Source organism: Lycium ferocissimum, chromosome 4 (genome assembly GCF_029784015.1).
Source record: "Lycium ferocissimum isolate CSIRO_LF1 chromosome 4, AGI_CSIRO_Lferr_CH_V1, whole genome shotgun sequence".
NCBI classification, from domain to species: domain Eukaryota; kingdom Viridiplantae; phylum Streptophyta; class Magnoliopsida; order Solanales; family Solanaceae; genus Lycium; species Lycium ferocissimum.
The window spans coordinates 37,437,625-37,463,147 of NC_081345.1; the positions used below are offsets into that span (position 1 = coordinate 37,437,625).

The window sequence follows — 25,523 nt, forward strand, 5'->3', positions numbered from 1 at the left end:
AAAAACATTGTATAGAACTTTTATACAATATTCATACAAATTTAATACAAATAATACAACATACAAAACTTAAAATTCAATTTCGTACAAGCTCAACATACAATTATCATACAACATTAATATAATTTTGATTCTCACTTCAAAACTTGAAAATTTTTAAGCCTTTCAAAGAAAAACCCTTCTTCTCAGATCTTCCAATAATCTCACCAAGAGCTTTTGCAGACAAAGATTAGAGAAACAGAACAACGGGAAAGGTTATTACTCAAGTCGAGGGACGAGAAAATATTAGACCTCGAGGAACAGATACGGGACTTAAAAGTTTATGTGGTTCAAACATGGGAATTTCATATGGGAAAGGAGGGACAGTTCTAGCTGTCGAACCCAACAAGCAATCTTCCAGCAATTGTCAAAGACAGAAAATTGTTCTCTTTAGGTTTTCCAGATCTGTTGTGTGAACAGTGGGGGAAGGGAAGGGTTGGGTTTTTTTATTGTTCCAGATCCGTTATATTTTGTAATTAAGTTAGTATGTTTTGTAAATAAGGAAAAGTATCCTCATATTTTATAATATAGTGTCTTAAGTAGTATTATTAGGTCATTTTCCCTTAATTTTAACCTTGGACAGCAATTCTGGTAAATTGTATAGGGACATACATCTCTTCTAATAGTCCAGGGTTGTTTGGTTTTCGATATGTTGAAAATAATCCCGACGTAAAGTTTTACCTAATTAGCACAACTCTTAGTTTGTACTATAACATTTAACACCACATTAGGCTCTGCATTACCTATTTTGGCGTAACTTTTACGTAGATACATGTATTATCATACAATTACAGACCACCAAAGATAGCTGATTTTCTTTTTAGGGACAAATGTATTTCTAAAATCCTCGTGCACGTGTACGGTTCTTGAACTTACCCATGGATTGATTTTTTTATCTTATTTTGTAGAAGATTGAGGAGTGAAATTTGATGTAGGAAGGGAGCAAGTTCAGGCCCAACAAGCTGAAGAGTAATCCCAAGCTAAGAGAAGAGTATGCTCAACAAGCTAAGGAGCGAATCTGGAGCAAAGTTTGTGATTCAATAGGCTAATTAAGATCCACAGACAAGAAACTCAGAGCCGATGGATTGATTTGAGAGAGAAATACAAAGCATTATGGTCAAATGGGCTTACCAAAGTTTGAATATAATATTTAAAAGAATTAAGTATTCAACAAAAACTACAAAGCAATGAATGAAGTGGTAGTCCATCATATTATGAACTTCTTAAAAATCTTTACACAATCAATGTGGGAGAAGTGTTTCCTCTAATACCACATAACATCTCTATATTATTATTGTTCATTGTGTAACACTCTATGCACCATCTGAGAACCAAGGACACCTTGAGTGATGGACGGACTGGTCAAATATAGCAATTCTTATCAGTGTATGCAGTTCAAACATATCTTTCTAGCAAGAAATTACAAACACAGTGAACTTGTAGTTTGCCTTCAACTATATACTAACAGAAAAGGGTAAACAGAGGAATGAGTGGCAGAAGCAAAGCCAGAATTTGAAATTTATTAGATCGTGATTTTAGTTCTTTTGAGTTAATTTGATTCTAAATTAATCATTTATATATAAGGTTTGAACAAAATTATTGAATTCTACAAAAGCCTTTTCCTGCGCTCTAGCTCTGTCCTTGATAGGTGGGGCCGAAGAAAAAACAGAAAACAATGCAGTAACTTGTCAAATCATCTATATCCCTTTTTCTAAACCTTGGTACGCTTTTTTCTCTTCATTTTTTATGGGAAAATTTACAGCCCATAACTATCTCTAAGACTTATTTATTAGTAATAACTACCTTTTTTTTAAATTATTTTTGGTAGCTTAATTATTTATCAAATTACCATCTATAACTTATTTTTGTAACTGCAGTGTATTTCCCTAAAAATAAGATACCTCTCTCTCACTTACCCACAATCTTTTTTTTTTTTCCAAATATTTTCTCTCACCTATCAAATCTATTTTTTCCCTCACCCCTCTTTCTCTCTCCGTTTCATCTCCTAGTCTTTTAAATTGATTTTCTCTCACCTATCAAATTTATTTTCTCCCTTACCCCTCTTTCTCTCTTTGTTCCATCACCTACCCTAGATCTCATTTTATCTTACAAACCAGAAGAATCCTACAGTAGTAGCAGCAGCCATGGTCGAAAATCCTACAGTAATAGCAGCAGCCATGGTCGAAAATCTCATTTTCTCTTACAAATCAGAAGAATCCTCCAATTGAAAGTCTTTGTTCGTTATCTCTGAAAATCAACAGCACTTTCTTCTACTTGATTGTTCATGCGCAACGCTCTCTTGGCATCTCGTTCTTTGTAGCCCATACCCAAAAGTAAGGACAAAGCTTCATCTGGAATTTGAAGCTGCAAAAACTTGGCTTGAGCAGATGTCAAGGACTTTCTAGATTTTTCAATCTGACTGCAATGATATGCCACCACTCCTTCTAGTGGCTCCAGCCTCAAATGTAAGGCAATCTCCGGATAGCGTCCTTTTTGTAGCAATCTGAGACGACTCGCTTCTTTCCCATGAGAACACCATTGATGAGAGTTGTGGAGCTTCATGCCCACCAAGTGTTTGATAAAATGTTTCAGTATAATTCAGTGTATTAACAAATAGTATATCTAATTTTCATTATATTTCAGTGTATTTCAGTATATTATTTGGCTGTATTTCAATATATTTATCTTTTTTTGGTGTAAATATAGTGAATGTTCCAAATATAGAGCCTATTTTTACTACACTTTGTTTTCACGACTTTGTATTTATTTGTATTTCAATGTATTTCGCATTTTGTATTTCTAATTTATGAAACGAGTTTACGATATATTTCATTGTATTCCATTGTATATACGCATACCGCAACTTTATATTTCTTAAACAATCAATCATATTTCATTATATTTCAACAGTATATTTTTCTCGTATTTGGAAGTTTTTAGATCCGTAGTGGTTTTTGAATTCAAAAAGTTTTAATTGTGATAAAAGTTGAGAGAGATTCGTAAGCTTTTATGGAAGAACAACTGTTATGCGTGATTTATGGAAAGTTTTAAATTGAATCCCATAGTTTTTTTTTTTTTAAAATGTTCCAAAAATAGGGCCTGATTTTACTCTTAGTAATTTGTGTGAAATATGGTTGATTTAATTTGACTTACTATTTAAAAAGGAAAAGAATATTATGTTCCAAAAATTAGCCTATCTTTTCTCTCAGAATTAAAAAAAAATATATGTTCCAAAAATAGAGCCTAAATTTACTCTAACGTGTTTTGTATTTCGCTGTATTTCAAAAATGCGAGATACAACTGAAATACTGATAAAAAGCATTACTAATTGTAAATCTTCAACTTATAGTTATAACTAGTCAGAAACTATTAAAAGGTAGATATTTGTGTAAATTTCCCTTTTTTATGAGGCAAAAGCCCATAAAATAGAACCCATATTCTTTCTCTAGCTGGTAATTAAGCTATGACTTAAACTTATTGTAGCACGAGTAGGAGAATAACCTTTTTGGACTTTTCTTTTCTTTAATTTGGTTCCCATTTTTTGAACTATCAATATTTTAATCCAGTCCCACCTGACTCTACAATGATCTGATGGCCGCTATAAATGTTGGTTTTTGGCTGTTCTCTTCTCCACCAAAAAACAACTCTTTATATCCACTACTCATAAGTCTTTAAATCTTTCAAATGGCTTCGAAAATGTCTGATCCCCTTGTGATAGGTAGAGTGATTGGGGAAGTTGTTGATTAGTTTTCTCCAAGTGTTAAGATGTCTGTTATTTATAACTCCAGCAAACATGTCTATAATGGGCATGAACTTTTTCCTTCCTCAGTCACCTCTAAACCTAGGGTTGAAGTTCATGGTGGTGATCTCAGATCCTTCTTCACACTGGTACTTAATACTCTACTACTCACCCATAATATTGTCTTCTTTTCTTGTTCACTAATTTTAATGAGTTTAAATTATATAAACCGTCATAGTATAAGAAAGTTTTACACCATCAGGTCACCTTAATATGTTATAGCAGGTAATCTGTCTTACAAATTTTACATTTTAAAAAGATCAAAAAATATCATTTAAGTGACCTGATAGTGTAAAAATTACTTGTTGACGGTGTATATAACTTAAAACTCATTATTAATACATTTCTCTTCAATTATTTATATGGATATTTGACCCCTATATTTTTTTTTTCTTTTCTACCTTAATTGATAGATCATGATAGACCCAGATGTTCCTGGTCCTAGTGATCCATATCTCAGGGAACATCTCCACTGGTATAGACATATGCCTTTTATTGAAATATTGGTTTTGTTTTGATTGCTTTCATAAAGACTTGGTTGAATTTAACAGCTTAGGTAATTTGAGGTCGAGTTTTATTGATTTTATCTGAAGAATTAACTGGGTAAGTTTAAAATAAAAATAGAAAAAGGAAAGCCTTCAAGTGCCATGATAGCTTTTATATCACATTTGGAAGAGCATATATTGCTCTAACTTGTTATTATGTGTGTCAATACTTATTTAATTAACTGCAATGAATTTGAAATTTGGTAAAGTTAATAATTTAAGTGTAACAATTTAAGAAGAAAAAATGAAGCTCTAGGATGCAATCATAAAATTAGTGAGGTTCCTTTCATTGTGTCAAGCTATTTAGTTTTTATTTTAAAAAATTTCAAACTTCAAATTTCATTACTTTTCTGATGAAAATTAGTAAAATAAATTAAAATTCATAATGAAATTACAATTGTGCCATATACAATTGGATAGATGTAGTACAAAATAATGATTATGTCCTTAATTTATAATTTAAGTAGGATAATTTTAATTAAAAAATTAATGCATCAGTTTCTGTCAAGCTTTAGAACTAATCTAAGTATTTTTAGTAAAATATTAAATGTTAGAATATTTCTTTGTATTGCTATGCAACATAAATAAAGGGACTAGAATGTTTTCACCTTCTTTCCTTCAACTTGGAGTAGTTACTTAATTGATTAGGGTGCTACTTTTTCTACAAATTAATATAGTTGGTGAATCAATTAATTACCTTTTTAATAAGAGTGAGTCTACGGTTGTTTCGTCGTCAATGGTACCTTAGTAATTTTATTTTAGTTCTTTATAAGACTGGCGTAGGGAAGACTCTGTTCCCTACACGTGTAATTCTTGGTGACACTTGTTGTGTACTTCCTTCTTCCGTCTTATCAATAATCTCTTTCTTTCTTTGACCTGTTTCTCATTTGCTCTTGTTTTTCCTTTCAGAATAGTTATGGCCAATTGGTAAGGATATCTGCATTGGGAATTTTCTCTCTTCCTCTTCGAATTTTATAGACACTATTTGCCGTGGCACCGTGCTTTCTTTCTCTTTTATAGAAATAGTCATTTCTTGCCAGTAACATTTTTTTATTGGAATGTTGGTGTCAATGTTTTGCAAAATCTGCAGGAAGCCTATGGAGCACCAGATGATGCTAAGTACATGAAAATTATGCTCCCAATTACTTTTTCTCTGGTTCCAGTTTTTTCCACTGAGTATTTCTGCCACTTAGTTTCTTACCTTCGCTACTCGATTTCTTATAAGATTTTTTCTATTTTGGGTCATTGCTGTATTTATGAAGAACATATAAGCATACCTGCTTTGGGGATTCAATTTTCCTCTGCCATTTCGAATTTCACAGATGATATCTGTCGCATCATGTCTGACTATAAAAGGTACAAAAATTTCTGATGGCTATTACCCTGTGCCTTTGGTCGTTTTCTTAATTGATTCTGAAATGCATGTTCTCTTCAAATATGTGGTGCATGTCAAATCCCAAATTGACTCAATGGACATTCTGTGAGATATTAAATAAAATGAATTAACTGAAAGCTACTGTAAAGAGTTGTTCAGCCTTTTGCTGTTTTGTTAACTGATTTGCAGATGCATGTATTAACTGACTATTTCGGGGTCGTTTGCTTCAAAGACAAGTTATACATGGATTAATAACGCTGGGATTAGTAATGTAGGGATTAGTAATACAGGGATTATTTTTGTTGGGGGTTTGTTCATTGGACTAAAATTGGACAGAAAAAAATACCATTTGAATATTTATTTATTTTTAAAACTAAAAAAATAATTTGTTACAATTATACCCTTGGATGCTTGGTCTTTATAGGTTTCTTGGAACAAAACAAGGCCAATTTTGTCATTTTAGTTTTTTATCCATGGATAAGTTATCCCATGGTGGTGGTGGGATAAGATAATACACACTTTGGTGTATTAAATAAGGGATTACTACATAGCATAACTAATATTACTAGATATTTATATTTAGTAGCTATAGTTTAAAATAATTACATCCCATAGTAAATAATAATATGTTAAATACAACTTATAGCAATATATATATATATACAAAATAAAATACCCTATCAATCACATTATTCACTTCCAATCAAATCCTCTCATCTCTCTCTCTTCCATCTTCTCCCATACAGCAGCATGTGCACCAGCAGCACTTGAGCGCAACAGCATGTGAACAGCTTTCGACGTCTTCTTCTCCGACACGAATGCGCAGCAACCAGGTTCTCTTTTTTCCCTTTTGTGCAGTCTTCTTCACCTTTGATCGGAAAATGCATTATTTTTCGAATTTTCAGCTGAAAACGGGATTTTCAAAATCTGAAGGGAGTTGTGATGAGGACAGGAGAAAATAAGAGGAAGGAGAAGAAGGTGTACTAGATTCCTCAAGAACATGCTATGGGGAAGTTTTTTTTTCCAAAACGTGTGTACATATTTTTCAAAAGTTTTTTTTCCCTGATAAACGTGTATACGCACATCGTATACAATATTTTTCACATTTTTTGAAGAAATATGTTGTATACAAATGAATAGAGTGAATTTACACCTATATACAAATGAATACAATCAATTTTATTTTTGTATTCAATATTTGATATATTCGTTATTTTTTTTGGTTAATTTTTTAGCTTGTATTCATTTATTGTTTTGTATTGGTGATTTTTTTGAGTGTTTTTTGTTAATTTTTAGTGTATCTAGAAATTTTTATACCCGTATTCATGAATCAGATCAGGCCGTTTTATGAATACTAGTGATTTTTTGAATAGAAGGAAAATCTGATGAAGCTACGCAACGTAAATATTCAAACCGTAGCTATGACAATTTTTAAACCCCCAAAGTGTAGTCATTTATGTAAAATTCCCATTAAATAATTCATGTATTAGTTATACATGCCCCAAAATGTCAACCAAACATGGAATAAAGTAATACCACATCTAATACCATGACTATTTTAGCTAAGGCCTCCTACCAAACGAGCTCTCGTGTCAATTTGGTAGCAGTCACTGGTATTACGGAGAACTCAATGAGAATAGAGAAAGGCGCTGCGAATAAATATCCCAAAGGTTAGTACTGCACTTATGTTTTGTCAACTATTTTGTTACGTTTCAGCTTACTTGTGTTCAACATTGGAGCTCGCAAAACCGCATTACCTTAGCTTTTCTCAAAAATCCACCTGCAAGGTAGTTTATTCTAATTATGTGTCGAATATAAGACTTATTTCTTGATAGTGGAGTCTTAAATTTGAATTTGTTGCCCCTGTGAAGTTTTGATTTCCGTAGTGGAGACTTTATTTGTGTGGCAGTAAAATTATTACTATCTTCATCAATTGATTATAGCCAAGTTAATTATAATTTTGACTTAGAAATTGTTTACATTTTTCACTTTTGTGAACAAGGTTCTCAAGATGGAGCCACCAACAAATAAAGAAACATAGATTCTGAGTCCCATCTTTTGGGAACAAAAAGTTGGTTTCTGTAGGAAATCAATCCGTAATCTGTATTGATGTGTGAAAGTTTTATATACAAAGTAGTATATAATGATACTAAAGCTAAATTATAGGATCCTAATTACAATACATAAGGAAGGGAATATTTACATAAGGAAGGGAATATTTACAATATTTACATAGTCTATCACACCCCCTTTAAATGAAGCGGGAGGTTGTCGTTTTATTAATCGTCCCCGAAATCATCAAATAGCACGCGCGGAAGACCTTTAGTGAAGATATCGCGATCCGGTAACGGGACGGGACGTGAAGAACACGAACTTCTCCACGGCAATTTTCTCGCGTACGAAATGTATGTCCATCTCAATATGTTTAGTGCGTTAGTCTTAAATGGATTACACGACTTAGTATATGGCACTAACGTTATCACAATAAACCAATGTAACCGTCCGGATGGGATAAATACTTTAAGGTTGCGAAGCCAACGGGACTCGAGACGACATTGGCGACGCCACGATGTCTTCCGCACTCGACTTGGACAAGGTAGGTTGCCGTTTGGATGAAAATGGAAGTTATCTCCGAGGAAGACACGAAACCGAAGTTGATCGGCGAGTGTCCGGACAACCACCCCATCTTTCCGCGCCGTATAAGAGGGCAAGAGAGAAGAGGAGCCCCGATGGAGACCAAAATCAATAGGACCTCGAACGTGTCGATTACGCGTTTACAAGGTACGGGCAACCTTAGGATCGTAAATTGAAGGCATACTTGTTGAACCGCATAGGAAATCCACGGTCTTGTGAATGTAAGGTATTGTAAAGCGATTGCCAAATTCACGATATTGGGTGGGATCAAAGGCCGGCCGCGCAGAATTTACAAAATCGAGATCGGCTATGGTGTCCCCGGGATTACGATTGTGCGTGCCCGCACGCTGGATTTAATGGCCATTTCTTCACGAGAGAAAATGCCATGTGAAGTCGGGAAGACGATAGAAAATATCTTTCATTTGACTCTTTCTTTCATAGCAAATTCTTACTAAGGAGAGACATGATGGATTTCTCCATAAGAGGTTGTGAGAATAATTTCGTCAACATATATCGAGAATGTAAGCAATTCGTAATCCTCGACAGATAAATAAAAGAGTGATCATCGGCTATTGAAAAACCAATGCGTGGAGACATTTTCCTAAGCGTTGGAACCGTGCACGGGTTTGTCTAAACGTAGACGAATATTCTCAAGAACGAGAGATGATGGGGATGCTATTAGATCCTTAAATCAAAGCCGACGTGCGCATATCAAACTTGACATGTCTCATGATAAGATTTCGTGGAATTTCATTCTTGACGTCCAAAAAGAATGGGCCAAGAGTGTGCATAAAAATGCTCGATTTCTAACAATTGGTGCGAATAGTAGGCCGGTTTGACAAGGTTTTCCGAAAGTCTCGTCGCAATCAACTCAACGACTTTGTTGAGACTCGCCTAAAGCGGACAAGACGGGCTTTGTACGCTCAAAAGAACCATCGGGATTTCTTTTTATGACGAAAAATCCACATTTTTAATAAGATTCACATCGGGGGACGTGGAACCAACTCACGTCTTATTATTATTAGAGCATTATATTCATCAACCATGGCGATCCTTTCAATTGTGGTCATTTGCACCGACGAGGATTTCGCGGATAGGCGAGATGGAGAGAATCTTGGAAGTATTTAAGTTGAACGGTTGTTTGGGTTTGAAGATCCCGCGTTGGCTTCTAGTAATTTATGCGGGAGGGGGATTAATCATGTGAGTGGGGGCGGTGGGGTTGGGGACCGCCGATAAATACTCTACGGGTGGGGGCGATGGGGTTGAGGATGCCGGCGATCACGGGCGAACAGCCCGGTGGGAGGGTCAACAATGGTCCGCGATTCCACCGGAGCAGCGGCGGGTGAGGGTGGACCGAGGGAATGACGGGAGGAGTAGGTGGAGACAGAAAATGCAAGGTATACGGGGAAATTCCATGGTCCAAAATTCATAGGAAGACAAGGGAGTGCAATTTGGAGAAGGGAAAAAAGTTTTCGTCAAAGAGGACATGCCGTGATGATGATTTTGTTGGTAGACAAATCATAACACTTATATCTCTATGATTCAACGGATAGCCCAAAAAAACACACGGCGTGGATCTGGATTGTAACTTATGAATAGTCGTAGACGGGGGAAAAGAGGATAGATAGACACCCGAAAACCGAGAGATGGGAATAAGAGGGGGTTCGTTGATAAAGAACTTGCGTCGGTGATTTTTGTCTAAGGACTTTGGTAGGAAGTATATTGAGGAGGTATGTGGCCATTTTGGAGAGTATGATGCCAAAAAGAGGGGGGACGGAGGTGGACAAGAAAAGTGCGCACTATGTTGTTAATGAATTTAATTTTTCGTTCCGCTTTGCCATTTTGAGAGATGTATGGGGCAAGAAAATCGAAAATTTATACCATTTGAGGCGCAAAAAGATTGAAAATGCCCATTTGCGAATTCCCGCCCATTGGTACATTGAATGTTTTTAATGTCTCTTTCGAATTGAGTCCGTATTAACGCCTTAAGATAGAAAAGTGGAATACACTTGAGACTTGTTAGAGATAGGAAAGGTCCAAAAAAAATTACTATAATCATCAAGAAAGAAAACGTAATAGCGGTGCCCATTAGAACTTAAAAAAGAGATGTCCATAAATCACTATGAATGATGTCAAACGGCATAGTAGTAAACGACAACGAATCATAAAATGGCAATTTAACATGTTTCCCCAAAGGACAAGAGGTGCAAAAAGAAGATACGGGCCCTATTACATTCAATTAAGGCATTACTACGAAGAGAACTAAGGATAGCTTTTCCGGATGACCGGGGCGGGAATGCCACAAGCTAGGTGATGCGGCGAGGAAGGTGGATGGTGGAGTGGACCAACCGGCATTGAGAGGATACAATTCCCCGGTGCTCTCACATCTCGTTAGGCGGCTCCCCGTCGGAAATTTCGCGTAGAAACCCAAGAGGATCAAACTCAAAAAACATTATTATCCTTAGTGAATTTACGTACGGAAACAAGGTTTTTGATGAGTTTTGGAGCATGCAAGACATTTCGGAACGTAATTGAGCATTAGGTGGGGGGAAGGAAGTATGACCATAACCTCGAATTGGAATAGTGCTACCATTACCAACAATAATTCCAGGTAATTATCGCTCAAATTAAAATAAGACGGAGAGTACCCCGAGTCACGGATCAAAAAAGTCGCCCGTGTCCATGACCAATTGTCATCCGGTTGATGAATGGATAAGTGGCCGCTCCACGTCCGTCGGAAATGTATCCCGAGGTGCGGAGGAACGATAATGGCTTTCGCATCCGTCGAGGCCTAGGACTAACCCGCGCCAAAATGCCGCCGCCGGCCGCGATTGAAATATCTTGGTGTGTTAATCATCGGACACGGGCACTTCAAGTAGAATCGATTCCATGCTAGTTGGTTCAAATGCTAAATGGTACTCTTAAACCTCCATGGAGGATACAAAGCATCATTGATGGAATAAAGACAAAGATGAATCATAGAAACATCTCTATCAAGCATTGCTATAGGGAAGGTTGTTGTTGTTATTTTTGCCCTTGCTTAGCCAAACATGCTACACAATTATTCGAGGTCCCCAAGGATTTTTTGAACGAAGGAGACCCAGGTGGTGGAGGAGACAGGTGCCATCATGAATAAGCTCGACTTCCCATCTAGAGCGCGGGGGTCGGGAATCACGGTTGGTACTTTGAACCTCTTCCTTAAGGTCCGGAGCACCATAGGATGCAAAACTTATGGTAAGTTTCAATGCATTAGCATAGGATATATTTGTAAGATCTTGGATCAAATGGCAAAATGGATGCTTATGCTGTCCTAAAAATCAAAGGAGCGAGACGTATGGTCCCCCTCAGAGGTGAGCCTGTTTATTAAATCAATGGACGAGGTAGGGGTCTTGCCAAACCCCCCATCATGTGCCGTAATGGTGGATTTTGGTTAAAAACGCCGCCCGTGGTGTTTTATTATCATGGTGGAAAGTGAGGATAAGATAATGTATTAAATAATTCATGTATTAGTTATACATCCGCCAAAATGTCAACCAAACATGGAATGGCGTATATCCATCTAAGGACCATGACTATTTTAGCTAAGGCCTCCTGGTTGCTCTACGTGGTGAGTTTGGTGTCAGTCACTGGTATTATGAACTCAATGAGAATAGCGAACGCTGCGAGACTTTAAATATCCCAAAGGTGATAACTGCACGGTTTATGTTTTGTCAACTATTTTGTTACGTTTCACATTGTGTTCAACATTAAAGCAGAAAACCGCATTTTTGTTTTCTCAAAAGTCCACCTGCAAGGTAGTTTATTCTAATTATGTGTCGAATATAAGACTTATTTCTTGATAGTGGTCTTAAATTTGAGAGAGAGAGTGAAGTTTTGATTTCCGTAGTTTTGGAAGGAAACCTAGTCCGTGGCAGTAAAATTAATCCTATCTTCATCAATGTGAAATTATATACAAAGTAATTATAATTTGACTTAGAAATTATAGGACCTAATTACAATAGGTTCTCAAGAAGGAGAATATTTAAATAAAGAAAATATTTACAATATTTGGGAACAAAAGTTGGTTTCAAACTGTAAGTGATGGGACTAACTAGCAATTTTGTTATATGTAGAATAAATATCATTCACTTAGTACAAAGGGGTTATATTAGTAATATAACCTAATAGTTCATTAACCGCGCCAGTCCATTTGAAATAAGCAAGCATAAGCTCTTTTTGTGCGATTGAAGATAGTTGTTGTTGTTAGTTCCGAGCATATGCTCTTTTTGCAGGATTGAAGACAGTTGTTGCGGTTGGTGAAACATCTGCAAGAGTCAACTGAAAATTGGCTTTCCTTTGCACAGAGGAATGTGTTTTAATGCATTGTTAGTGTGGTGAATGGCTCTTGCGTTCGTGCTACCTTCCTACTTGGTTTAAAAGAAGCTTTACAGTGGAAAATAGGAAAAGTTATAGATGATCCACAGGCAAGCATCTTGATGCTTTTACAGTTGGTTGTGCCCTTAATTAATTGCCTTTCAAAAGCTTTCACTCAGTTATGCGCAAACTGTTAGGCAATACTAATTACTCTCAAATCTGCATCTTTACTATTGTGCATAGCATTTATCTAACAAAAAAGTAAAACTCGCTGATCCATGAAATCTATTGTGGAAGTTAAATAACTTTTGTTTGTTATGAAAATTTATTCAAACATGTGGGCATTTTATGCTATCCTGCGTTATTGTTACGTAGAAATAGAATCCTGCTTAGTTGCTTCAGCGACGAGTTTTAGCCTTCTCTTCGCTTTAATAGGAGCTCTAGTGGACACGGGCAGAGAGCAAGCAGAGCGTATCATTCGTAATAGGAATAAAGGTACCACTAATTTGCCTCTTTGTTGGACTGCTGGCACAGAAAAATCAGTCTCTGACCAGAACCAAGAACCAATTGGAATCTGAATCTTGACAGGTCAGTGGTTTTTATATACTTTAGATACCAAGTGAGAGATTTGTTGAATATGCTTCGTTCTCAATTTCAAGTTCTAATATTTATTTATAAATGTCATTTCCTATTTACTATAATGGCAGCCTTACTTTTGTACAGTATTTTGCTCATACTTTTTTTAAGGCTTATGGTTATCTACGTTCATAAGAAAAAAGAAAAAAAAAAATGTAGAACCAGTTCGTCTTTGTTCCAAAAAATATAATGTAAACATATTTTGGCTTTGACATGGATATCTAGTATGTAAAATATGTATATCCCAGCAGAACTTTTGTCCTACAACTATAAGACATTACACCAAATAAGGGGTATAATTAGGGGTCGTTTGGTAGATAGTCGAAATTATCCCGGGATTATAATCTCAGGATTAATTTATCCCATCTGTTGGGATTATTTTATACCATCTAAAAGATGGTTGGGATAAGAAAGTATAGGCTGGAATATCCAGCACTAATTTTTGTACCATATTTGATATATGATATAAATTTATTCTGGAATAAATTTATACCTTCTACCAAATATAATATAAAAATTAATCTTTGGGATATCCCAGCTTATACCTTCTACCAAACGACCCCTTAGAATTTAAGCAGACAAATGGACAATTTACCATCTCATAGGAGAAAGTGCATAGCAAACAGATGCCAGGCAGGTCAGGAAATGTCCCTGTCGAATGGGACCCAGAGGTGCAACTTCTTTGGCGGCAACAAAAGGAATAAAACCAAAGTGAAGGCCCCAAAGTTGAAGATATTTACCATTTTATACCATGATGACCAATGGGATAAGTTAAATATTAAGGGCAAATCAGTCAATTCAGTAGAACGGGAAGCTCCTCTGTTCCCTCTTATTAAGAGTAGTAATAAAAAAAAAAAAAGTAATAATATATGTCGTTTAACATTTTAGCATTCCTATTAGGAAAATCATTTAAGAGCATTAACATAATGAGTATTTGAATAGATTATCAATATATCTTTCCTTAAATAAGTGACTTGTCCAAGTGCCAATGAAAATTAAGGATGGTGAAATTACACGAGTTATGTTGTTGTCGTCGTCCTCCTAAACTAACTATTAGTTCAAGAATAATGACTGCATTACATGTCTATATCAATTTAATCATAATTAATTTATGTATTTTAACCATAATTATTATGTAAATCATACTGAATAAATAAAGGAATGTAAGGCGATAAACAATCCGACACGTTGCAATTTAATTATTTTGAAAGTTACGGATTTTGGGGACAATATTCTGTTGGCATTGAATAAAGTAAATTATTGAGTTTCTCACTGCCAGCAAATGTTTGCTGATATGGAATTAATCAGATATTTTCATGTGACCATGTTATCCTTCATGGTTGAGTTTAGGTTTTTGATATGATCAGTCATTTAAGTATTTTGTAATTTACTCGAGAAATTCTATCAATACCATTGATAAGGTCCAAAGTGGGCTATTTGATGACATAATGTTATAAGGAAAAGAAAAAAAGTGGGCTTTGCCCTAAACCTGATGGTATTTGGGCCGGGCCCAGTGAGATGTTGAGCCTGTGCTCCTATCCACAACACATTCCATTGCATAAGAGAACTCGATAGATCTATGTTTTATTGTTATCAGAAGAATGAATCGCGTTCAATGTTTCCATCAAACAAATGAGAGTCCATTTCGTTTTGCACCTCTAATGTATGTCCTTTTTTGTGATCTACACCCTGTCTTATTATTTTATACTATCTACACTCTATCCTCTTTATTTTTGTGCAAAACAATAAAACTGCTTTTTTTAAAAAGTTTCCAGAAGAGTAAAACAGGAAATACACATAATATAACTTTTTTTTTTCTAATTTTTCTTTTTGTTTGTGTAGGAGGTAATTAGATCGAACCGAAACTCTTTGTCTGTCCCAGATATCATACCTATCAAGACCAGATAAACAACACGATTAGAGAACAAAACGATCTTACTAGAAGTGGATTAGAAAGCTAGAAACGTGTCTCGTTACTGAAAATCATTTGTTACTTGCTGATTCATTTGAGCTTATCTGTATTTTCTAGATTTGGTCAAGAAAAGAGAGTATCAATCATAAATTATCTTATCTGATCTTCTATCTGGAAAGTACTTTTTAGTTTTGGATTGTCGAGATTGTTCATTCTCTTTTATTTGAATGATCGATTTGTCAAGAGTTAATACAAATAAGTGGATTATTTGTAGGTCAAAGTTTTTACTCTTCTTCCTGTTTAGATAAATCACGAATCTTCTAATATTTTTTTCTTGAGCAGTTAACTTTTTTTGCTATTATCTTATCTTATGCAGTCTAAAATAACAATTTCCGTTTTCAAAGAGTTTCTCTAAATGCAGAGGAGTTCAAGTTGCCAGAAATTAAGCAGCTGCTAAAGGAGGCGAATGTCACGTCATAAGTGATTACAAAATTTTAGTAACTAATCATTTTCTTTTTTGGTCCATCAAGTAAATATTCTTTATGTGATCTTCTATAGGAATTCAACGTTTTCTATTGTAATGTGTGTTATGTCGAGTTATGCACGAGTGTTATATTTTCTAGGCTAAAGTCATAGATAGACCCTCAAATTTGTCCATATTTTTCACTTGGACCCCTCAACTGAGCGGCGTACCATATGAACCCTTTAAGACTACTTTTCTTTGTGTCACTTAGACACGTCGGTCGACCGGCTTGAAATAAAAGTTTGTGCGTGTTATGTATTACGCGCCAACCCTGTATTATTTGCTACCCAATTAAAATTTGTCATGTATTTTTACAATGCCACATATAAAATTAACAAGGCTTCATCCAAAACAACCCAAATATACATTTACGTGACCCTCATTTGAACTCAATTAATTCCTTAGATTTCTCAATTAAAAAAAAAAAAAAAAAAAAAAAAAAAAAATCTCTCTCATTCATCTTCTTCCTGCGCCATTACCACCAATGTGCCGACCGGATCCACTAGGTCACAACCACTGTCTCCGCCACCTCCTTCCCCAAATACTTTGTATAAGATTGCTTCTTCCTCTTAAATGCTTTGTTTTGTTCTAAAAAAGAGGAGTCAGATTTGGGTCCTTAAAATAATTCCGGCCATCTTCATGATGAAATTCAGGCCATCTCCATTTTTTTCCGACAACGAACGGAAAAATCGAGCATTTCACCTCACCATAGACCTCTAATATACCTCCATTACACTCTTACCTCCAATTTCACGAGAATAAACGTACAAAAATGTCCTATTAATTAAGAGACTCTAATATGCATTACCATATGATCTAAAAATAATAATTAAAAAAAAAATGGCTGCTTCCTAATTTTAAATTGTTGATGGAAAGTATTTTTAATTGATTTGTTGAGTTGAACTTGAGCTAGAGATGGAGTTGAGAAGCTTGGAGGTGAATAAAACTTGAGACCGCCATTGTTGGTTCTTCGGATTTGACTATCATGGCGGCTCTATAAGGAAGAAGAAGAAAGGGTGGCGTGGGTGGGTGGGGTGGGATGTAGAAATTAGCTTTTTCCTTTCCTTTTAATACATTCACGCGCTCAATGTCAGTGAATTCCACGCAATGTGCCAAGCTGGCCCGCGGTGTCCAAGTGGCACAATAAAGGTTGTCTTGAAGGGTTCATATGGTACGCCGCTTAGTTGAGGGGTCCAAGTGAAAAATATGGACAAGTTTGTGGGTCTATCTATGACTTTAGCCTATTTTCTATCAACAAGAAGACAAATACGAGTACACAGTGAATGGATAGTTTTGGTTTGGAAATAGGCCGACATCTTTTTTCTTTTTTGAGCTCTTTTAAATTTTTATGCATTTTATTTTGTATTCTTATTTGTATTTCCTGTTTTACCCTTCTGGAAACTTTTAAAAAAAGAGCAGTTTTATTGTTTTGCACAAAAATAAGGAGGATAGGGTGTAGATCGTAAAAAATAATAGGACAGGGTGTAGATCACAAAAAAGAACATACATTAGAGGTGCAAAACGTAACGGACTCAACAAATGAATATAAAAAAACATGTTAATTTTGCGACTATAATGATCAATTTATTGGATTTAATGTAAACATTAATTCCAAGTAAATATTTTTCTTTTGTTATGTTTGATCCCAGTTATTTATAATAAGGCAACGCATTTATAGCTCATATATTAATTGCTCAGGCACTATATATAAGTAGCAGGGAATCGTAGGCTGCAGAGTTGTAGAATGCACCAACACCATTAAATAATCTCTACTCCAGTGGTAATCTCCATTCCCTCTTTCACTTGGAACATGGGAAAAAAAGGGAGAATATTAAGAGATTTGACTAGTATGAAATTTCCTTCCATTAGGAAGAATTTCAATGCACATAGGTGCAGACGTGCAGTAGCTACATGCATCTCTTCCCTCCATTTACTGATAACAATGCTGAAAATTCAAGGTGTCAAATTTAGCCTTTAAAATGATAAAAAACCTACTCGTGTTTAAGCAGATAGGTCCATTGAGCAATCTATTTAGTCCAAATTGACCAATAAAAGTTCTTACCAAAACATGAAAAAAGAAGTGTTTTCGGTTGGCTAAATATAGTCATGACGAATTCCAAAAATATATAAATATTTGTTACTTTGATTTGGTAATTAAATAAATTGTAAAAGACAAATAAATAAAAAATGATGTTAGATTGGACAAGTGGGTTATGATTAGCTCATATCAAGCCATTTATTAAGAGAAATTTACACTGCTAGTCACACTTTAAGACTTATAAACATAATTAGCATAACTCTTAAAGTTGAACAAAAATAGCAGCTTTTATAACTTTGGGGTACACTCACTCACGGTCATTTACTCCACCAAAATCAGGGAGAATTAGTAAATTCTTTCCATTAAATTAGGAATCCACATCCACAATTATTCTTTTAATATTTTATTTAATTCTATTTTTCCATTAATTTTCTCGCTCTTCTTTAATCAATACACCCTAATATCTCAATTTTCTGTTCCTTCTTTTAAATACTTTGTATATTTATGGGATAAATATGCTGCATGAAAAATATGTTCCAGTTGAAAAAATAACATGTATATCTACGGTATAAACACTTTTTTTTTGTGAAAATACCATGTATATTTATGGTATAAATATATATTTTATGAAAATATCAAGTGTATTTCACTAGTATTTGTTATGTATAAATATATATGTTTATGAGTATAATTAGATATATACACAAATGCTGGTTAGATTTTTTTTTTCCCCAGCAAAATATACCTTAGAAAAGGAAAGAATCAAAAAAATTTGAATGATTGTTTCAAATATGGAAGATAAATACTTTGTCCAAAAATATAGGAAGAGTTTCGTATTGATCCTCATTCAACTTAATTCTAGGAATTTTTTGGGGAAGTTGCTAATATTTAATTGCTATGAAATGAAAACTAACTAATGTTGCTACGATTTTGGAATTATTTTTTAACTATTGCCTAGTTATGTTTTTTCCCATTTATTAACTCAATTTGCTTCAGCCCTCTAAAATTTAACCTGTCACCTTGTCACGCCCATTTGATATCCCTACTGGGGGCATTTCATCATTTGAAGTATGAACAATTGGGGAATATTTCAACATGCTTTAAGTCATTTCCTACAAGTATGTGGTAGAATCTAACAACCGAAGAAATGGAATTGGTACAAGGAATCAAAATGACGTTATTTTTATTATCTTGACTCAAATGGTGGAGCATCAATTTTTCATTGTGTGGTTGGAAGCAGCAAAGAGTAATTATATATCTTGGGGGAAAAATTCACTTACTACAATTTACATGGTTTAATTCCTTCATTTAGCAAAGATTCTTGATTGTGCCTAGCTCGTGGTGTCAATCCTATTGATAATTACTAGTAGTATTATCTAATTCACCACTAAGTTTGAAGTGATTATGCGGTGCAACAAATAATGATAGAAATGAAGATAAAGAATTTCAAATATTTTATAACGGGATAGTGGTTCGTAGAATAAAAACGCCTAGCTATATATACTATATGTCACTTCTATTTTCTAGGGGAGAACACTAGCTACTTGCTTATGCGATCGAAATGGGACACTATTACGAGTATTAGTTATTTGTCAAAAGCTGCAGCAACACAAAGACTTTATAGTTTTTGTTTGAATTCGAAAACAAGGTGACAAATTCTTTGATCAAACAAGCTATTTTTTTTTTTTTTTTTTTTGGTTTTGCATTCGGTCTCCTCTATTCGCATTGGGATCAACTAATCTGGAGTAATTCGGAAAGACCAATTTTTTGGTAAAACACTGCTACTCCTAACTACCTATTAAAGACCAACTTTATTCGTAGGGCTCGAACCAAAAATATGTGATTAATGATCGAGAGATTTCTAATTTTATGGTCAGTGTATACTACTCAAGTCTCATCTTCAACCAATTCCCAAAGTTTATGCATAAAGCTGTCTTTGTGTCAGTTCCAGTATCTACGCTGCTCAACGTTGATATCTACATGGGGAAAGTAGTAGAAACAGTGCAAATGACTATCCATGATGATTAATAACTTAATTGACAAATAAATAATGAGCAAACAAATAAAGAGAGCGAGAGACATAGAGGAATCAATGAACGATAATTAAAAGTATTGAATTAACCAAGCAGCAAATAATTAATCTCTGTGCTGTCATGTCTGAACTGTGCAATGTAATGCAGATGCATCTACAAATGGAAAATTAAGGAGAAAAGAGGAAGAATCAGCTTGTAGAATGGAATATGGAGAAAAAGGTAAATTCAGATTTCTATTAATAGTAAGCTTCTTCTTGCTATTACGAGTTTAAAGCTGCATAGAAATTGAGTTTCTTTTTTCTTGATATGACCTGACTTCCACCATTAATTGTTTGCAGGCTGGTGGTGGAGTGTCCCTTTATACCCTCATCTCCTAGCTAGGTACCATTACTCAAGTTCTAATTTTTTAACAAAAAAAGAAAAATTATGAAGGAAGTTCAACTTTTTTTTACCTTAAATACTAAAGTAATTTTGATGCTTTAACTAGCTTGAGAATGTCCAAGACGGTATCTGCAAATTCCATATGCTTTTCCTTTTTAAAATAAAATAGTGTACGTGCTATCTAAAAGTGGAAGTAAATTCTGTGTTTCCCCAAAATTAATTTTACCGTTGGACAGCAATTAGGGTAAATTGTATAGGGACATACATTTCTTCTAATAGTCCAGGGTTGTTTGGTTTTCGATATGTTGAAAATAATCCCGACGTAAAGTTTTACCTAATTAGTACAACTCTTAGTTTGTACTATAACATTTAACACCACATTAGGCTCTGCATTACCTATTTTGGCGTAACGTTTACGTAGATACATGTATTATCATACAATTACAGACCACCAAAGATAGCTGATTTTCTTTTTAGGGACAAATGTATTTCTAACATCCTCCTGCACGTGTACGGTTCTTGAACCTACACATGGATTGATTTTTTTTTATCTTATTTTGTAGAAGATTGAGGAGTGAAATTTGATGTAGGAAGGGAGCAAGTTCAGGCCCAACAAGCTGAAAAGTAATCCTGAGCTAAGAGGAGAGTATGCTCAACAAGCTAAGAAGCGAATCCGGAGCAAAGTTTGTGATTCAATAGGCTAATTAAGATCCACAGACAAGAAACTCAGAGCCGATGGATTTATTTGAGAGAAAAATACAAAGCATTATGGTCAAATGGGCTTACCAAAGTTTGACTCTAATATTGTACTACCATATTTAAAAAAATTAAGTATTCAACTAAAACTATAAGGCAATGAATGAAGTGGTAGTCCATTATATTATGAACTTCTTAAAAATCTTTACACAATCACTGTGGGACAAGTGTTTCCTCTAACACCACATAACATCTCTATATTATTATTGTTCATTGTGTAACACTCTATGCATCATCTATGCATCATCTAAGAACCAAAGGACCCCTTGAGTGATGGACGGACTGGTCAAATATAGCAATTCTCATCAGTGTATGCAGTTCAAACATATCTTTCTAGCAAGAAATTACACACACAGTGAACTGGTAGTTTGCCTTCAAATATATACTAACAGAAAAGGGTAAACAGAGGGATGAGTGGAAAAAGCAAAGCTAGAATTTAAAATTTATTAGTTCGGGATTTTAGTTCTTTTGAGTTATTTGTCTTCTAAATTAATCATTTATGTATAAGATTTGAATCAAATTACTGAATTCTACAGAAGCCGCTTCCTGCACTCTAGCTCCGTCCCTGATAGGTGGGGCCGAAGAAAAAACAGAAAACAATTCAGTAACTTGTCAAATCATCTTTATCCCTCTTTCTAAACCTTGGTACGCTTTTTTTTTTTTCCTTCATTTTTTATGAGGCTAAAGCCCATAAAATAGAACCCATATTCTTTCTCTAGCTGCTAATTAAGCTATGACTTTAAGTCATTGTAGCACGAGTAGGAGAATAACCTTTTTGGGCTTCTCTTTTCTTTAATTTGGTTCCCATTTTTTGAACTATCAATATTTTAATCCAGTCCCACCTGACTCTACAATGATCTGATGGCCACTATAAATATTGCTTTTTGGCTGTTCTCTTCTCCACCAAAAAACAACTCGAACTCTTTATATCCACTACTGATAAGTCTTTAAATCTTTCAAATGGCTTCGAAAATGTCTGATCCCCTTGTGATCGGTAGAGTGATTGGGGAAGTTGTTGATTATTTTTCTCCAAGTGTTAAGATGTCTGTTATTTATAACTCCAGCAAACATGTCTATAATGGACATGAACTTTTTCCTTCCTCAGTCACCTCTAAACCTAGGGTTGAAGTTCATGGTGGTGATCTAAGATCCTTCTTCACACTGGTACTTAATACTCTACTACTCCCTCATAATATTGTCTTCTTTTCTTGTTCACTAATTTTAATGAGTTTAAATATATAAACAGTCATAGTATAAGAAATTTTCACACTAGCAGGTAATCTGTTATAGCAGGTAATCTGTTTTATTTTTAAGATTACAAATTTCACGTTTTAAAAAGACCAAAAAATATCATTTAAGTGACCTGATAGTGTAAAAATTACTTGTTGTGGTGTATATAATTTAAAACTCATTATTAATACATTTCTCTTCAATTATTTATATGGATATTTGACCCCTATTTTTTTTTTTTCTACCTTAATTGACAGATCATGATAGACCCAGATGTTCCTGGTCCCAGTGATCCATATCTCAGGGAACATCTACACTGGTATAGACATATGCCTTTTATTAGCTAACTCTTTACAATTTTATCTTCCCTCCTTTTCAATTGTTTACTTTGGAAGTGTATATGAAATGATCATCCTATGTTGATCATATGGTGTTTGGACAAGGAATATTTTTTTTAAAAGTTCCCCGTGAGTTTGTTTGATTTTTTTTTTTTTTTTTTTTAACCTTTTCTAAAAGTTGAACACCAATGAGACAATCATCTAACAAATTATATTGGGAATACAAAGAGAAAATAAATTAACTTCTGGTATTAATGTTTATGACATGATTGCATCAACAACTCATGGAGATATGGTTATATATAGTAGCAGTACAGATTAATCTTTATGTTATTGCATCAGCAACTAGAGAGATATGATCATATAAAGTACTGGAGTATTATTGAACTATACTTTAAACAATAGTAGTCTATATTACATATATATGTGAGAAATTTATATCAGTCATCCCTTTTTTAGAAGATAAATGAGCCATTCTATTTGGAAACTTCACCAGAAAACTCACAGATACTCCAGTTCAATACAATGGTGTTGTGACGACCCAACGTGCAAACTAAATCTCATCATCATTTAAATGAGATGTGATTAACTGGCTGGCTTGGCTGCTCGCAACAATAAAAGGTTCCTAGTTGAATAAAACTTATTTTTCTTACAAATTACAAGTTACGGATTATAAGATTTTGGTGAATTGTTGCGAAAATAAAAGAATTTTGATAAATACATATATTATTGTGGCTTTTAATTAGTCAAGCAAATTATAAAATGTCCAATAATTGTTCACATTGTCCTTATTAATTACTTGTTCCCCTCAACACTATAGTGGAGGTACCAAAAATGAATACTGCAAAATGGTCACATTAAGTGGTAACGGAAAAAACGTACTCGATTCATGAAAGAAACAAAGTGACATATTTGTGCAATAATTATAGTTGACAAATATCTGAAAAGAGGATTTGACCATCTTTACAGGATTGTCACAGACATTCCAGGCACTACAGATTGCTCTTTTGGTATGTATCCTTGACCCGTACTCCAAAATAATATTTTTTAAATTTATTTTATTTGTCATAAATAGGTATATTTTCTTCATTGCATAAATTCCTGGTGGTAACAGGATCAAACATTGACTTTTGTATTTTATTTATTAATGATCAAAAAAAAAAAAAGGAGCACAGGAAAAAAGAAGTGTTCACCTCCCTGTAGACCTAATTGAAAGCCTGGGTGGATCCTTCTCAAAAAAAAAAAAAAAAAAAAAAGGATTGAAACAGATACTTGGCTATCTTTTTCACTTAAATATGCATACGCAATGTCAAGAAATAATAAGATTTCTATGATCTAAGAAAATCTCGGCGCTAATTGTACAACGCTTTCGCATATAATAATGCATAGTAAGATGAAAATATATGAATGTTTACCAATTAAAAAAAACATAAATGTTTAGTAAGCCTAAACATTGAGTTCTAAATCACCTATTCAGACTTCAGTTAATAATTTGTTAAACATTTGGAGTACTAGTTTAATTAAATATTTATTTAGTACAAGATACTTATCAGTATTTCAAATGTTTTGGTAAAAAGTACTCCATTTAATTTAATATATATACACACCCCTTCAGAGAGAGATTTGATGTATAGTCTGACTCATAGTCTCATAGGCGAATTTTCTTAACTTCCCCTTATCTCTTCTTAAATATCTTAATTAATTAACATTCCACTAATTGGATGCAACTGGTATGTCTTACAGTGATATATAGTAGTATATTTTTACACACTTGTCAAAAAAAAGTAAATCCAATTACTAATTGACAGGAAGAGAAGTAGTTGGGTATGAAATGCCAAGGCCAAATATTGGAATCCACAGGTTTGTATTTTTGCTGTTCAAGCAGAAGAAAAGGCAAACATTATCCAGTGCACCACTCTCCAGGGATCGTTTCTGTACTCGCAAATTCTCTGAAGAAAATGAGCTTGATTCTCCTGTTGCTGCTGTTTTCTTCAATTGCCAGAGGGAAACCGCTGCCAGAAGGCGCTGATCATGCGCAGACACAAGAAGGTCGACCATTAATAGCATTACTGTTTTATTAATCGTAACTAATTAAGGTGTTGATCACCAATTAAGCTCCATAATATTAATGCATGTACTACTGATCTTACAAGAATATCAGGGATACATGTGGATTGTGGAGTGCCATGCTTGAATAAGACCTATATATGGGTTGTTGTTCCCCCTGTTGAATGGCCAGTGATTAAAGCAGCATGTAATATTATCATCATTGTAAATTAATGTTTGACCTAATTATTAATGCTAGTATGTATGTGTGTTTTTGTACCTGTTATTTTGTCATTATATTTTTCTTTTTTAATTTTTCTTAACGTGTTGTGGGCTAATTTTCTGCGCATCTCAATTATTTTCTAATGCAACAGGCAAATAATCACTTTTTGGCCACTAATTGACATTAAACTACTGTTTCAAAAAAAAAAAAAAAAAACTTTCTTTTGACACGAAAATAGGATTTGAATAAAATCGCCCCAAGCTAAAACATGGAGAAACTCCAATAACTTTTACTGGTGTTTTAACCATTGCTCAGTTCAAATTTCAGAATTTTGTTTTGGACTTTAAAAATCGAGGAGTTTGAACTGGACAACCGAAACTCCAGCATATTATGTTGGTTTTTGAAACAAAGAAAATACAGGAAAATAAAGAGGAAGAAAACTTTAAGAATTACAGTTGAATGCAGTAGAGTACAAGAAAGAAGAGAGCTTATGAATTGAAGTTGAAAGTTCGATATAATTTTACTGCAGTATAAGACTACAATTTATAATAGAAAATACGCTTAAAAACCTAAAGATGAGCAAAGAAAATCTACTTAAAATAACAAATTCCTAAAGACTAGGAAATACTATTTATTCAAAATTCAAATAGAAATCAACTCCT

General features: G+C 34.3%; 1 protein-coding gene across 1 annotated transcript; it reads left to right on the plus strand.

Annotated features, from left to right (window-relative positions):
- Window positions 1-21,454: 21,454 nt before the first annotated feature.
- LOC132054676 (CEN-like protein 4) lies at window positions 21,455-24,909 on the plus strand. Its single transcript, XM_059446650.1, has 4 exons — window positions 21,455-22,188; window positions 22,512-22,573; window positions 23,562-23,602; window positions 24,401-24,909. The coding sequence occupies exons 1-4, from the start codon at window positions 21,985-21,987 to the stop codon at window positions 24,619-24,621; spliced, it is 528 nt and encodes a 175-aa protein (XP_059302633.1). The 5' UTR covers window positions 21,455-21,984; the 3' UTR covers window positions 24,622-24,909.
- Window positions 24,910-25,523: the final 614 nt, after the last annotated feature.

Coding starts and splice junctions, on each gene's coding strand:
- LOC132054676 (XM_059446650.1), top strand. CDS start 21,985: ATGGCTTCGAAAATGTCTGATCCCCTTGTGATCGGTAGAGTGATTGGG. Junction 22,574..23,561: donor CTCAGGGAACATCTACACTG/GTATAGACATAT, acceptor CCATCTTTACAG/GATTGTCACAGACATTCCAG. Junction 23,603..24,400: donor CACTACAGATTGCTCTTTTG/GTATGTATCCTT, acceptor ACTAATTGACAG/GAAGAGAAGTAGTTGGGTAT.